General features: G+C 41.1%; 1 protein-coding gene across 14 annotated transcripts in view; it reads right to left on the reverse strand.

Annotated features, from left to right (window-relative positions):
- The window catches only part of BRD4 (bromodomain containing 4), a 119,963-nt gene that overhangs the window by 50,501 nt on the left and 53,911 nt on the right, over positions 1 to 15,551 (reverse strand). For 13 of the 14 annotated variants that reach the window (XM_077327441.1, XM_077327440.1, XM_077327433.1 and 10 more), the window contains 6 exons: positions 15,019 to 15,337; positions 13,822 to 13,959; positions 12,753 to 12,888; positions 10,217 to 10,491; positions 8,436 to 8,798; positions 5,887 to 6,015 (listed from right to left, as the gene is read on the reverse strand). In XM_077327441.1, the coding sequence (XP_077183556.1) occupies positions 5,887 to 6,015; positions 8,436 to 8,798; positions 10,217 to 10,491; positions 12,753 to 12,888; positions 13,822 to 13,959; positions 15,019 to 15,303 (1,326 nt within the window). In that variant the 5' untranslated portion in view covers positions 15,304 to 15,337. The remainder of the gene's footprint in view (positions 1 to 5,886; positions 6,016 to 8,435; positions 8,799 to 10,216; positions 10,492 to 12,752; positions 12,889 to 13,821; positions 13,960 to 15,018; positions 15,338 to 15,551) is intronic. The other variant, XM_077327447.1, reaches the window with a different exon arrangement.

Consider the following 15,551-nt stretch of genomic DNA (forward strand, 5'->3'; position numbering starts at 1 on the left):
CTGTTGAGTAGGCTTCAATTTAGATTTCATTCAGTTTATCATTAATCACAATCTTTCGCACATATCAGTAGACATTCTTAAACCCTCTCTCAGCTGCTCTCTAGATGCAGTCACAACCAACTAATCATCTAAAAAGTTATATATCAAATAGCCTTTCAAACTCGTGGACCACAATAGGAGCCGTGCATTTTGTGAGCACTATTGGTGTGGTTGCCAACCCAAATGGTAACACAGTATATTGAAATACTCTCTCAGTATATTTGAATTCATGTATTTCTTATGCTCCTTATGTATTGCAATAAATAGAATAAGATAATAAAAGAAATTATTATAAAGTTCACATCAGAACACAGAAGACTTTGAAATCAAACAATAACCATCCAAGAAATTTCGCAGGCAATAGAAACTATGAAAAAAGAACAAGGCGCCAGGTCCCTATGGGTTAACAGCTATGTATTATAAATATCTTGAAGAAGAATTAATACATATTGCTCAAACCAAATGTTATGAAAGATAACATGCAATTTATAATAGGCAACTGAATTTTTGAACAAGGGGGGAAACGTGTTTATTTTTAGATGCAGAAAAACTGTTTGATAATATAATTTGGTCTTTTTACTGAACGTACTTCGGAATATGGATTGTGGCTCAGAATTTTTGAATTGGATGCAAGACATATATTCAAAAAACAAGCACACGTTTTTAAAAATGGATAATTAAACAAATTTGATTGAAGAAGGAACATGCCGGGGTTGTCCCCTGTCACCTATGTTATTTATCTTATCTTAGATAAGATAAAAGGATTAAAGAAATAAAGGCAGAAGACACAAAATTTAAAATGAAAAGTTATGCAGACAATGTGGTAATAACAGTGGTATGTAACAGAACATGCTGAAGAGTTTGGATCATTCTCAGGATACATAATTAAGAGGAAAAAACCAAAAAATGGTAACAGAATTTCTAACACAACAACAAGAAGGTATTATACAGAGTACAGGGTGCACATTAGCTGCCAAATCTATTAAATATCTGTGGGTAAATTTAACTGGACAAATTTGAATCTTTTAGAAATACTTATCAGAAGATCTGGAAATTGATACAAACAGATTTATCTAGTTGGACAAAATCTCCTGGCAGTGTAGAATTTTAGCAATTAAAATGAATATACTGCCATAATTAAAATGTTATATAGACGAAAGAATCCTGACACAGCCACAAAGAAAGAAAAACAAACTGATTTCGAATGGCAGGAAACCAAGAATATATTTTACAACACTTTAAGATGAGAAAAATCAAGGAGGGTTAGCAGTTCTAAATACCAAGTTATATTATCAAGTTTCAGGTTTGGTCTGGATTGTATTAAGGATTGTGGATTGTATTAAGGAACCCAAACAAAAAATAATAAAACCTGAGTCAGTAGATTTAGATGGATCACTGAGAATATGGTGCTCACGTCTGAATTTAGTAATCCCCCAAATTCACCACTTATGTCTCCAATAGAAGTTTATCATAAGAATTCAAGAAATATAAAAGATTTCTTAATCTATGGCAATATATTAAATGCTCAGGGGAAATTTAAATCTTGGCAAGATATCAGAGATGAAAATTATGCAGGACACTCACAACCCTATCGCTCATCCACTCTAACCTGCCACCCCCTTGAGCCTTCACAGAATCAGCCTCTGTCAGATGGCTATCTAGCCTCTGCTTAAAAATTTCCAAAGATGGAGAACCCACCACCTCCCAAGGAAGCCTGTTCCACTGAGAAACCACTCTGTCAGGAACCTCTTCCTCATGTTTAGACGGAATTTCCTTGGAATTAATTTCATCCCATTGGTTCTGGTCGGTTCCTCCGTGGCAAGAGGGAACAACTCTGCTCTGGTCTCATGGCTTAAGTGCCACTCGAGGCTTAACACCCATTCAGGGCAGCTCTCCCACTCGAATGCCTCCTCCTCCAACCGGCTTGCCTGTCTGTCCAGCGGCCAGCCAATCGCCTTCCTTTCCTCACCTGTGACCACCTCCTTCTCCTTCCACTTCCTTCCGGGGCTGCAAATCCCTGCTGCATGAGTGGTGCCCCTGCCAGTGAGTTCCCTTCCCGGGAACCTCCAGCCTGCAGCTAGGGTTGGGTGCTTCAGTGCCCAAAGCAGCCGGTTGCTCCTGACGCAGCCAGCACCGCACCATGGGAGGTGGAGGGGAGGGTGTGGGCGCCGACAAGCCAGTGGGCGCACACACGCAGGCGCAGAGCTCTGTGCATGTGTGTGTGTGCCTGCTGATGTGCCCGTGCCTCCCCCCTCCCCTGCAGCGCAGCGCTGGCTGCCATCGGGAGCGACCGGTCACTTTGGGCACTGAAGCACCCAACCCTACGCAGCCTTTCCAGGTCCTGGGAGGAAGGAGACCATCCAAAGAGTTCTTCCACCCTACCCACCCCCAATTAGTACCCGTTGTATTCTTGAATGCAACTGGCTATGTTCCTAGTATGTCATAATGGCCAAATTAACATCATATTTTAAAAAATAGATCAATCTTGAAATCTGAGTAAAGATAGAGTTTATTATGAAAGCAGAAGATAAATTTAGAATGACAAGAACTGTAAGTTGAATAATAATGTTAATTTTTAATAATCTCTTTAATATGTGCTATATGGATTTTTGTATTCATAATATATTAATTAATATTATATCAATATTAATCTCATAGCTAATATGATAAGATGTTTAATACTGAATAAGTAGTAATTATAGACATTAATATAATGGTAAAATAGATTTGTCATAAAACCTTTTTTATATTTATCTTTTTTCTTTTAAAATAAATAATATCTATTTTTAAAAGTCATCAATCTGTTTAAAAAGCTATACAACTTCTCAGAGTTATGTTCTAACAGTCAGACTGCTCCTTTGCCCTTTGAATGCAGCTACGTCCTGCCCTATCCCTAGGCAGGTTTCAGCCTAGCAGGCTTCCTTCATCTGGAAAAACCTATGGGGAGGATACTCTGATCAGTTTTGATGGTAGGGCCTCCATTCAATGTGGTAGTCCTGCCATGGTTGCTTCGCACCGAATGTTATTTATACCCGGATGTTTGTAATGATGTCACCTCCACAGTTTCTTTCTATCTCTATCAAAGTCTCAGTCTTTACTGAAAATAAAGCACTACATTCAAAGGGGGGGGGATCTGCTACCCTCTGGCATGATCTGGCAGAGCAACAGATCTCAGCCATGCATGTCTTCTGAAAACCATAGTCATAGCTCTCATCAAAATCTCAACTGAATGCCTACTCATGTTAATCTGTTGCTATGATAATTTCAGTGCCTGAATCATCTTTGCTAATGCTTTTTTATCATGTTAAAATTCTAAACAGATACCTAGTTTTTCCCAAAGAACCAGCTGATACCCTGGCTATGTTGACAAGATAACAGGCAATTCTGAGGTCTCCCACAGCCAGAGAATACCTTTTTTATCCCATCAGCTTCCTCAACTCTTTGTCCAATGGTGCAGCATGATAGCTTTGCTGCCCTCTCAGTTGCATCTCCTCCATTATCAGCGTGGGATGTGTACCTAAATAGGTACAGTTATCCTGTTTTACTCCAATAACATTTTTTGTATGCCCTGACGTGGCTGTCATAAGCACAGGCTTACTGCATAACTCTCCTGCTATCTTTAAGAATCCCTGCAACATGCGAAAAGCTACCATTCCTGTTATAGATGTGACAAAATTTTATCCTGTGAACACTGAGAAGTAGCGGACACATCTATTTCTTTGACCATGGAAAGCATCTGCTCTGCATATAGACTGAAATCTTCTGAAGATGACGACAATGATCTCTTCTGGAGCTGGGTCCAATGGTGCTTCAAATCTGACATAATTATATTGTTTTCCTTTGACTTCTCATCAAAGTCAAATGCCATGTCCAGGGATTCTGGCACATGTGGACATGCAGACTGTACTGCCACAAAAACCCTGGAGGGCAACAGGTCCTCAGGGGCTCCATTCCCAGAGTTATTTTATTATATTTAGTCTTCTAGGTAATGAAAGGGCATGTCTTGATCTCTCCCTTCTGAGAGCAACAACTATAGGAAGCTCAATCTGACCAACAGCGTTCTAGGCAGAGGCTCTGGTGACCGGTCCTTCTCCCCTCTTGATTCCTTCCTGGGAACAGACTTAGTGTGGTGATGTTTAATCCCATTCTCTCTATGCTCTTTTGCTCTTCACTTTCTTGGCCAGTGGCTCTAAGATACTTCTTAGCACCGAAGGACACCTGGATCATATAGTGGCAGAATAGAGCTGACTTCATGGAGATGACAAATGGAGCCTTTGATCTCTCAGATGCTTGAGCTACCATGGAAAGCATTTCCAAAGCCTGTAGGGCTTTGTCCCACAACACTACCTTTAAATTGGAGGCTCTTTTGGAGCCAGTCTTACTTGTAAACTGCTGGCATTCCTCACACTGTGCCCCTCACCCAAACATAATATGAATAATTCATCTGCCTTGCCATCTTTGCTCCACATTGTGCACATTTCTTGAACAAGTTCTTCTGAGTTATTAGAATGATTAGAGAATCTGATCTCTCTTTCTGAAATATTGCCAGCAATTGTTGTTGAAACCAGCTATGCTCTGGAGGTACTTATTCCTGCTATCTACTCTTTGGGAACAATTTGTCAATTTCCTTCTCAGCTGATAAAATGTATTGTGAACACTAGAAGATATATGTACTTCCAGTGAGAAAAACCAGGGACTGAAGGGGGAAAGTGTGCTGTTGGGAGGGTAACATTTGCCAGAGTTCCATGGGCACCTGGACAACTCTAAGGATTCTCTGTCATGGCAGGTCTGCATGTACACAGTCCTCCAATGTGGGACTGCAAAGAAGATAAACCTTGGCCTTATAGAGAATGTGTGCTAATCAATCTGTTATTTTACTACCTTGCCTAAATATCTACTGGGTTACCCAATAACAGACTTTAATCTACCTCCTCAACATCAAACATCCATTTGGAGGATACGCTCCTGGAAATCCCACTGCTCAGCTATGCACAATACCAGTGATATATTAATAATTAAGCGGATTCATGTAAAAGGATATTTAAGATAATTTTCAAAGGGATGCTCCACCCTTTTACTTGACTCCAGTCCAACTCCACGAATCATTTAAGTCAACACTAGCCAGCAATACTATTCAAAGCTCTCTGAAAATGGAACAGAGGAAAGAAGAAAAGGGTAACTGAAGCCCTTGGCTAATCTATGCACTGACCTGAAGGGTATGAACTGACTATCTCCATTTTCCAAGTGCTGTTTGAAGAGTTTCTTCTTTGTATTCAAAGAAAGGGACCATTTTTCCAAGAGGGAATAAACTCCCTGCCATTGTGTTCTGGTAGTAGAGGATCACCAAAGATCCCAGCATCTGTGACCTTCTTGAAAATGCCACACACTAACACACTTCCAGAGGAACCTAGGATCTACAACTATTAGGTGCAAAGATCATGGATCTCCTCCCTCAAGGTTTCTGAACCTGCAAAAGTTGACTCTCAGAGAGACCTGTTGAAATGAATAGTTCTGTAGGCCAAGAGGAATGCATTGCATGAGGCGAGGGGGGGAGAGAAGGAGGCAAAATCACCCTCTTTTCCTTCTTCCATCAACAGTGAAGTGCTAGAGGAAGGGGACTACAGAAAAATCCACATTCATCAGCACTCGTTGCTGAGGGATTGCTGGATCCAACCCATAGTGGATTCTCAGACAAAAATTAAGCAATATTAAAATGTTACTAAGCTTAATAGCTAAAACCCTAGAAGTCCAAATATTATGTTTTCAGAATTACGCTGAGATTTTGTTGAGCTTTTTAGTTGTTTAAATTTAAAGCAGGAAATTATTCTGAATAAATCTTTTCTTTACCTGCAATTTTCGTGCCATTGCAACCACCTCATGATCAGGAGGGTTGTACTTGTAGCAATTGGAAAACATCAATCGAACATCAGCTGCAAATTCCTGAGCATCTCTATAATCGCGGTTCTCCAGTTTGGACTGGAAATGTAAAAATTCTACCATTAATAGTGCAGAAACCACAAGTGAAAAAGTGACAAAATGACACTGCTGCTTTGGGCATCAACCACAACTCAATGTATGGAGATGTGTATATAGCTATTATTGTGAAATTTACTGTAGGAAGTGACTCAACTTCAGGGATGTTTGCAGTATCCTCCTGACAAACTATACCCTAGAATATATATTTTTAAATAATTTGGAAAATTTACTTCAGGGTTATTCTTCCTAAGATAAGCCTCATAGCAAACTCCTGACAACTGCCTGATGAGTATGGAAAGGCATCTAGAAATCCATTTTCAACAAAATCATATCCTGGCTGACTAAAGGCTACTATAGATACCCACCTAAGCATCATTTGCTGAAACAGCAGGAAGGAGCACTGTGAGAAATCTGACTAGGTCACTGTTCTCCCACCCTATGGCGAGAGGGAACGTCAGGTACCCATCACCAAGGGCAGGAAGTAGAGAGCATCTCCCAGCAGCAAGGACCAGTAACTCTGGTGCTTAATCCCTGAGCTCATCATCTAGGAGGCGAGAATGCCAATTTAGCACCACAGCCGCATTCCTCCTCATCATTCAGTGCAGATATCCTGTTCTGTTTAACACAAAGGTGAAAGCACCAGGAGAAACAGTTGCAGCATGAAGCTGGCATATAGATTTTTTTTAAACAAAGAAGAGGACCACATCCTCTGGACTGACAGTGGCATTCTACTGCCCTTAAGCACCTAGTCAAACTGAAGAGAAGCAGTGGCTAGAAGAGTAGCATTCGGTGCTCATTTTACACAAGTGGTACAGCCAATGGAGATAAAAAGAGTGTTCCATTAGAAATACAGGGGGGTAATGTGAATTTCTTCTAATCCACACTGGAGAGAGCAGAGCATGAATTGTGAGGCTGGGCCTTAGAAACTGTAACAAAGCACTACAACATTAACAGATATGGTCCCCAGTATTTACTCTTGCGGTTAAAGCTCATGAATGTTTCACATGTGTAGCCTCTGGACTGTGGAATGTTTTATAGATATGTACTAAAAATGGCTGCAAATCTGTGCTTTCAACAATGCTTCAATCAACTGTACTAGGGCCTCTTAAGTGATTTACATCATAATCCTATGTACTCATTGATTACAGGGAACTTAGATTGGAATAACTTTGCATATGACGGAATTGTAAATGTAGCATTCCTGTGTGTGAGGGAGTGACTTCATGCTTTTGCCAGTTTCCGGATTACTGTAATTGAAAGTGCAATCCTGAGCAGAATGACAATATTCCAAGTATACTGAAGTCAATGGGCTTAGAAGGATGCAAGTGTGTTTAGGATTACAATGTAAATAGTGCCATCAGTCCTCTGGGCTCCAATTTATAAAGTCCAGGAGGATCTTAGACAAGGGGAAGGGAAGAGATGGTAGTGACTGATTCTCATCAGAGCTCTAGAAACATCTGAATTTCAACTTAAACAGCCACAGATCAAGCTTTTATTGCATGAAGACCACAAAGCACTACTATTATGGTATAGTGCTGAATCAGTACCTGAATGCTGTGTAGCACCTGAATGCTATAAGCCTTTTATCTCAATAACCCTGTTAAGTCATTATTAATTTAAATATTTCCAGTTGGAGAGATCAGATGCAAAGATATATAGCGATGGTCATGCTGCACAATGAATTTATGGTGTTTTACACAACAAAAAATAGAGTTTGCATTTTCAGAACAGGTATGAACTGCTAGGCAAATCCTCTCCACAGATAACAACTGTAAATATTTCATTAGAAAGACTTTATTAAACAATGCATGCCTTCTCCATAGATACCCCTGTATTGATGATAGCATTTTAAGTTCCAGAAGCTTATAAAATTATTCATGCACATTTTCTCCCAAGAGAAATTAAATCAGATGCAAGGAACACTCAGAATACTTCTCTGGACCACTGGAATCTAGAGATGTGAAGGCTCAGAAAGAAAATTGCAAATAAAATAAATAAGAGAAAACATACTAGCCTTCTCATCTCTATCAGAACTACAATATTAGAAGAAAATGAAGCTGGCGGATTAATTTAGCTTCGCTGTGCACAGGAGGATTATAATCAGGTTATATATTTCCACATTCTAAGAAAGAAGAAAAGGGCTAATAATTTTCAAGTGAAGTTTAATTGGGTGTTTTTTTTAAAAGAGAAACCCCACTTATGTTTAAAAGATCCTGCTTCAGTGCTTCTAAAAAATGTCATGCATGAAATTGATCAAAAAGGCCAAAATAAATACACCACTGTTGGGAATGGGAGGGCTAGAAATTGAATTGAAAGAAGGAAAAAAAGAAAGAAACATGACCACACATACACAGACTTAAATCTAGCCCTTGAGAAATTTAGCTGCACACATTTTTGCAAGACAGCAAAACTTCACTCACTTTAATTGTGCTCAGATCCATGGGATGTTTAATGATATCACAATAATCATGAAGTCCCAGTGCTTCCACATCCACAGGTTTGTAGAAGGGCCACGCATATGCAGCATGCTTCTTAGCAAACATCTCTTTTATGATGCCACTACAATACTTTAATTGTTCTGACACTTTGTTACTGTTACTCTTCTCTACTACATGTTGCTGAGAGTCTGGAACATCCTTCTTTGGAGGCTTCACCGGTCGAGTTTCCCTTCGTGGGCCTGTCTTGGCAGACTTGGGTTCAGTGGGCAGCGATGAGGATTCATGAACTGGGTCTATTGTTGTTGGTGTTGTAGTGTCTGCTTTCCTCTTCACACCCTTTTTTGTCTGCAAAAAAGAAGCATCAAGATTGAGTTACTACACCACTTTGAAGAAAGGGAAATTTCCCTGCCTCCACTTATAAATTTAAAAATAAAATCAGTGAGGAAACATGCACAAAACATTTAGCCAGTCAATGTGTCATATGGCACTCACATTTATTTATTCTAACACCACCCTTGCTTTTCTCTCTGCTGGCTTTTCTTGTTCCACAGAACACAAAATATTTTCATACCCACATGAGCTATATCAGTGGTCCCCAACCTGCGGTCTGCGGCCCGGTGCCGGGCCACAAAGGCCTTGGCGCCGTGCCGCGGCTTTTTCCCTCCCCCACCTGAAGCGAGAAGCTCGCCAGGCCGCGAGCTAATCGGCCGTCAAAGCTTTGGCGCCCAATTTGCTGGCGGCCCGGAGGAGCCGGGAGGCGAAGCCGCGGCCGCCAGCATGGCGGCCGCGCAAACGCGCATGCGTGGACTGCTGGGCGCAAACGCCCGTGTGCAGCAGTCCGCGCACGCGCGTTTGTGCTGGGGCTGCCGCACGTGCGCGGGCCCCCAGGCCGCCCTCTCCCCACTCTCCGGAGCAGCGGTCCGTGGCAGCCGAAAGGTTGCGGACCGCTGAGCTATATGGTTTACAGAAGCAGCCTTCATTGATCTTCATCTTAATCTCCAATATAATCTCCTTTCCTACTGCAGTGGGAATACACACATCTACAAGATAAGAAGGCTTGCAGTTCAAGTAGGAGCAACTGAGAATGCCACTGGAATCCTGACTAGTGTGATTTTCTACATTTCCCAGATTAAGTCAGAAGTTAGATGAAATGCAGAAACTGGGGTATTATTCATCTATTAAATTTATACATCACTCATCCCTGAAGCATGCTCAGACCAGTTTACAATATTTTTAGAGGGGCTGGTTCATTGTACAGTTTTTTTATTCACTAAAGGTAATAAAAGGAGTCTCAAAGTGGCTTACAATCCTTCCCTTCCTCTCCACACAACAGACAACCCACAAGATAGGTGAGGCTGAGAGAGCTCTGAGAGAACTGAATAGCCCAAGGTCACCCAGCTTGTTGCATGTGGAAGAGTGGAAAATCAAACCCAGTTCTCCAGATTAGAGGCTGCTGCTCTTAACCACTACACCATGCTGGCTGTATAATGTATGTCATGTGCATATGATGCTACATTCTACCTCTGGGTGGCAAAAAAACAGGGGCAAATGTTTTTGAAATAAATGTTAGAGCCTCATGGAATCAAATAAATTTATTTATTTATTTATTTATTTATTTAGATTTATATACCGCCCTCCCCGAAAGCTCAGGGCGGATAAAAATCACCTTTAGGGCAGAGATGGCCTGAGTCTGTGTTCAATTCATACCTCTGCATGATTTTTGTATCTACTACCCACTTAAGAGCTCTGAGTATTCTACTCACCTTCATGGGCTGTGCAGCTGTTGGAATAATTGGTGGGTGTGTTTGAATGGGCTGGGGAGCTGAAGCTGAAGGAGGTGCAGGCGGAGGTGGTGGGGCTGGAGGCTGGGGAGGCACCACAGTCATCATGGGTGTCTGAACGATAAGGTCAAGGGTCACAGAAGGAAAGGAATGAGTTGTTTGCACTGGCTGAGGATTCTGCTGTGCAGCCTGTATCTGAGCTGGGGATGATGACTGAGTCGTATTCTGTATTGTCGATGCTCCTGCCTTGGATGTAACTGTCAAAAAATGAAAGTGTCACATGTTAAGATGTTTGATGAAAAAGACTGTCACAAAGCATCATTATACAACCTTAAATAACCTATAATGCATAGACTTTCCTTCTCTGATAACTATAGCTAGGTAAAGCTAAAGTTATCCCCTGTGCAAGCACCGGGTCATGTCTGACCCTTGGGGTGACGCCCTCTAGCATTTTCATGGCAGACTCAATACGGGGTGGTTTGCCAGTGCCTTCCCCAGTCATTACCGTTTACCCCCCAGCAAGCTGGGTACTCATTTTACCGACCTCAGAAGGATGGAAGGCTGAGTCAACCTTGAGCCGGCTGCTGGAATTGAACTCCCAGCCTCATGGACAGAGCTTCAGACAGCATGTCTGCTGCCTTACCACTCTGCGCCACAAGAGGCTCTCTCTGGTAAACATATGATATATATGTTTTTAAAATGTGCAACATAATATTTCTAAAGAACCTATCTGGTTTTGAGCATACTCAAATGTTATTCCAATCATGATATCTAATTCTGAAACTAGCAAATCAATAAGCCCTGGCAGCAGGGTCAGGTACAAGCAAGAGTAATTTTTCTAAATAAATATTCCAAGTTTTTTTAAAAAATGGGTGATGGTTGCAAATTCTGCCCTACATAGAAGCAACATCAAGGAAAGAAGCAGGGCAATTAGGGATGCGGCACCCATGATGGTGGAATATGAGTAGCCAGGGAGGAGAAAGTGGGTGGGTAAGTGAAAGTGGACTGTAGGGAAGATGGATGATGGTGTCATTGTCAAGGAAGGAAGTTAGGCTGGGCAAGCAATAAGGCAGCAGTGCCTGCCTTCCTTCTCAGGTTGCCCTCCCTCCAATACCCAGAAGAAGAGTAGAGAGGTGGAGGAGCATCTTTAAGGAGGTTTTCTTCTGCTCCCCTTTCTGGGAAAGGTGATGAAGCAAAAAGGTAGTAACCAGAAGTGAAGATAGTGGAAACTCCCTTCCCTCTTCTGCAAGTTTCACAGCAGAGAAATAGGGGAGGGGAGGTAAAAGAGAGGAGGTAACAAGGAGGATTGCTGATACTACAAGTAAGATGCCCTTTATGAAATAGCAATAGGAGAGATGGTGCAGAAAATGATACAGATGCCATAAGGTGTGCCCAAGAGGAGGAGGAAGCATGTAGGCAAGAACGAAAGAAAAAGTAGAGCAAAGATGGGGGAAATCTGCTAGCAGGGAGGTGTGTGTGTGGGGGGGGTGGGGGGGTAGGCAAACGAAGCAAGATAAAAGTCTGACACCTCCCATCTGTCATGAGTCTCATGGGTCCCTGCTTTTATCTAATAAATGTAAGCCATCTATTTTGAAACAGGCTTATCAGCTGTATTCAAAACCAAATTTTGTGTTTATGATGTAGTAGTAATTGTACAATTCCTTCCATCCTCCCTTTTTCTTTCATGCATATGGCATAATTGACTTGGGAAGTTTTCAATCAAGTTTCAGTTTGCCCTGATTCCCAAATACAGGTAGCCTAAGCAAACAATTGCTTGGCTAGACCATATATTTGGAGTCTATACCAGAATTAAATGATGGATTGCAATCCCAGTTTGTGGGGAGGAACCAAATGGAGATTTACCCGAATGCTTGCATTCCAAAGTCATTAGAAATCAGAATATGTCTGAAAATTTCCCAAACCAGTAAGCTTTCAAGCACAGAATCTGCAGTCATGCCTGTCACAAACAGTTCTTTTTTGCGTATTAACTGAATGTCTGAGAAAGGGAGCGTTGATTCTCAAAAGCTTATACTCCCAAAATCTTGTTGGTCTCTAAAGTGTTAATGGAATCATCAAATCTCAATAATTACCTTGCAACTTTTCTACAGTTTACTTTTCCTGTTACAGGAAGCAAGTTTTTAACAATGCAGAATCCAAATATTACACTATACTTAAGAGATGCACATACTATTAAAATAGTATTTCATTTGTATTGTTACATGCTATATCATTTGGAAGTTTTAAAAAATTGTTAACGTTTTACAATTATTTATTAGTATATTACTTTTTCTGGGACACAATATTTTGTCCATGGCTTTTTCATTCTCACAAATTAAATGCACATTCTGGAGCAATGCTGCTAACTCAGAAGTCCCAAATATTTGAAGGATCATACTCAGGTATCAAAGTACAGAATAGTTATGGCAGCTGACCTACTCTATAGTGTTTAATTACACAAAGAATTGAAGTAAGAAGTAATCAAAACCAAGCACGCAAACAGTATATAACGCATTTGTACCTGGTTCCTTTCTACTACGTCCTCTTCCTTTTGCCTGCACTATAACGATTTCAGTTTCTTCCTGGGGCATTTCAGAGATTTTCTGGAGGAAAAGCTTTTCAAGAGCTTCTGCCATTAAAACAATATCATCCCCTGGCTAAATAGACAACAAATGCAAAAATTATATCCACTTCAGGAGACAAAGACATCAGGAGAGAATGTACAATTGTTTAATACTATGTATACAGCATTCCATGGGCCACTAAATGTGCTTAACTGAGATCAACAATGATATCTGCCTATCATTTTCATTAATGTATTGAATATGCAAGTTGTGACAAAGTCTCCTTGTGAACCTGAAACTCATTCTAAGCGTTTATTACCTCACACGCTTCAACCAAAGTTAAACAAACAAACAAACATTAAAAAAAATTCCTGGGCCCTCAGATTGCCCTTTACTTTCTATGCTATGTCACTTAAATGCTCTCCATCAGTTTCTCCAATCCAAATTCAAACACATTGTAAGATCAGCCAGTAAACTTTTCGAACACAGTAATGCTGAACAGCAAAGAATCCTTGTATATGACATAAAGCAGCGGTCCCCCAACCTTTTTGAGGCTGGGGACCGGCAGGGCAACTGCCCGCCCGTGCATGCGCGGGCGCGCCCGGGCCGAGCATGCGTGCATGCGCGGCCGAAATCGCGCATGCGCAGCATACGCTATTTCGGCCACACATGGCGCGTGTGTGGCCCAGCTTGCGCAATGCGTGGCCCTGATTCCCTCTCCCCCCCCTCCCACAGTAAGAAGCTTCCTGGGCCGCAAGCTTGCGGCCTGGGAACTTTTTACTGCGGGGGAGGGCGGGGAGAGGGAGCCACAGCCCAGCACCAAGGCCTTCGCGGCCCGGCACCGGGCTGCAGCCCGCGGGTTGGGGACCACTGATATAAAGAATATCTCTAAACCTGAAGAATAATGCTATTTAGATAAATGTATAATTTTACACTGAAACATGGAAACAATGTGGCAAATTTATATGTGAAGCGGTCAGTAACCAAAGGAGGTATCAGAAGCCCAGATCCATTAAATCAACACACCTTATTGTAGATATAACAATTTGTAAACATGGTATTGAAGTCCTGGATACATTCTTGAGCATTCCAGTAGTAGTTATTCTCTAATCGTCTCTTTATTGTTCCCATGTCCATAGGAGTTTTAATAATTTTATAATAATCCTGTGAGAAACGATATAATTAAATATGACAACTAAAAACTCCATTAATCCTAACATCAATGTTTTTCAAATATGAAAAGCTTAAGAAATATAGAGCTAGACTCAAACCTCGTATTCAGCTGCCAGAAGGACATTTTTGTTAATGTAGGGCATTTTTATAGATTCTACCCTCCCACAGCATGGCCACCTCCCCCCAATCATATCCAGTGACCTGTTTTCTCACACATCCACAGTCCGAAGCACCGTTGTCAACTGGACAAAGCAGACAGACACTTAGAGGAAGAGCAGAAGCATCCTTTGAATACTTCTCTCTTCTAATCAACTAAAAACAATTAATGCAACAAGTTGTCTCATATATAGTACACTAAAATGAAGAGAATGCTTAGTATGTGAAATGTTAAGCAATAAGCAAATAAAATATTGTCAAATGCTAATTTACAAAATCCCTCTATATTACTACTAAGCATATATATTTAATAATAAGTAAATAAATAAAAGTTGTGTCTGTGCTGATCAGAACTCAGAATGATACAGTCACTAGCCAGCATGTCTGCAAGCTCTATTAAACAAGGCTCACAGAAGGTTTGGGATCAGCCATGAGGAGGGTGACTGTATTTTCATTCTACCTCTACAGTCTAACAACCTACCCTTCCATTATCTCCAGACCACTGATGCATACTACCTAATATTCTTTCTCTGCTCTTCACTCACTTTCATGACCTCTGAGTTCTATTGGGTTCTGTCCACATTCAAGACCACCCTATTGTGGACATTTCTGTTGCCTTTCCTCCCGTGCTCCTTCAATCTTTGAATCACTACCATGCTTTTTCTGCTCTTTCTCAATATGTTGAACACTTCTGAAGACTGTTTTGACTTTCTCCTCTTTAAACTGTTCTCTTTGCTGCCATTCATTTCTTCTCTTCTGTTGTTGACTTCCTCACCAGAAACTTTGCTCATTTTCTGTCTTTAACTTTCTTCTCAAATTTTCCCTTTCATCCCATTCTACTTCTTGCTCCATCACCACTTCTGCTCTTATTTTTGCTTTATAATCTATACTTACAGGGAGGTTTAGTTTGACAGCGTCCACAGGCTGCTGGAAAGGCCATGAAAACTGGTGTTTCCATAGTGTCTTGAGCACCACTTTGAGCAAATACTGTAGTTGGTTGGTCATACGCTTGGGTCTGTTAGGATCTGAGGTCTCTGGTGGAGGTGGATTAATGGGTACAGTATTGCCTTGCTGGGGTTGGGCCTGTGCCTGTGTTGTAGACATTTGTGTAGCTTCTAGTCCATCCCCCATTACTGATAAATTTCTCAGTCTCGTCCCAGGGCCACTCTCCGTAGACATGCTATTGATCCCATTGCATTCTCCACCAGGCACCCTGTACAGCAAATAAAATGTTAAACACGAGTCAGGAACACTTAATTACACATTTGTGTATAGAAAATCCATATATGCTTTATATATACAGGAAATCCATATATGATTTATATGCATAGTCAACAATGAAGCCAAATAAATATGCAGCTCAGCCTACTATTTTGTTTTTTATAATCATAGAAGGTTTAATGACTGTTTGCATATCTGCATACTGT

The sequence above is a fragment of the Paroedura picta genome, chromosome 3 (assembly GCF_049243985.1).
Source record: "Paroedura picta isolate Pp20150507F chromosome 3, Ppicta_v3.0, whole genome shotgun sequence".
NCBI lineage: Eukaryota > Metazoa > Chordata > Lepidosauria > Squamata > Gekkonidae > Paroedura > Paroedura picta.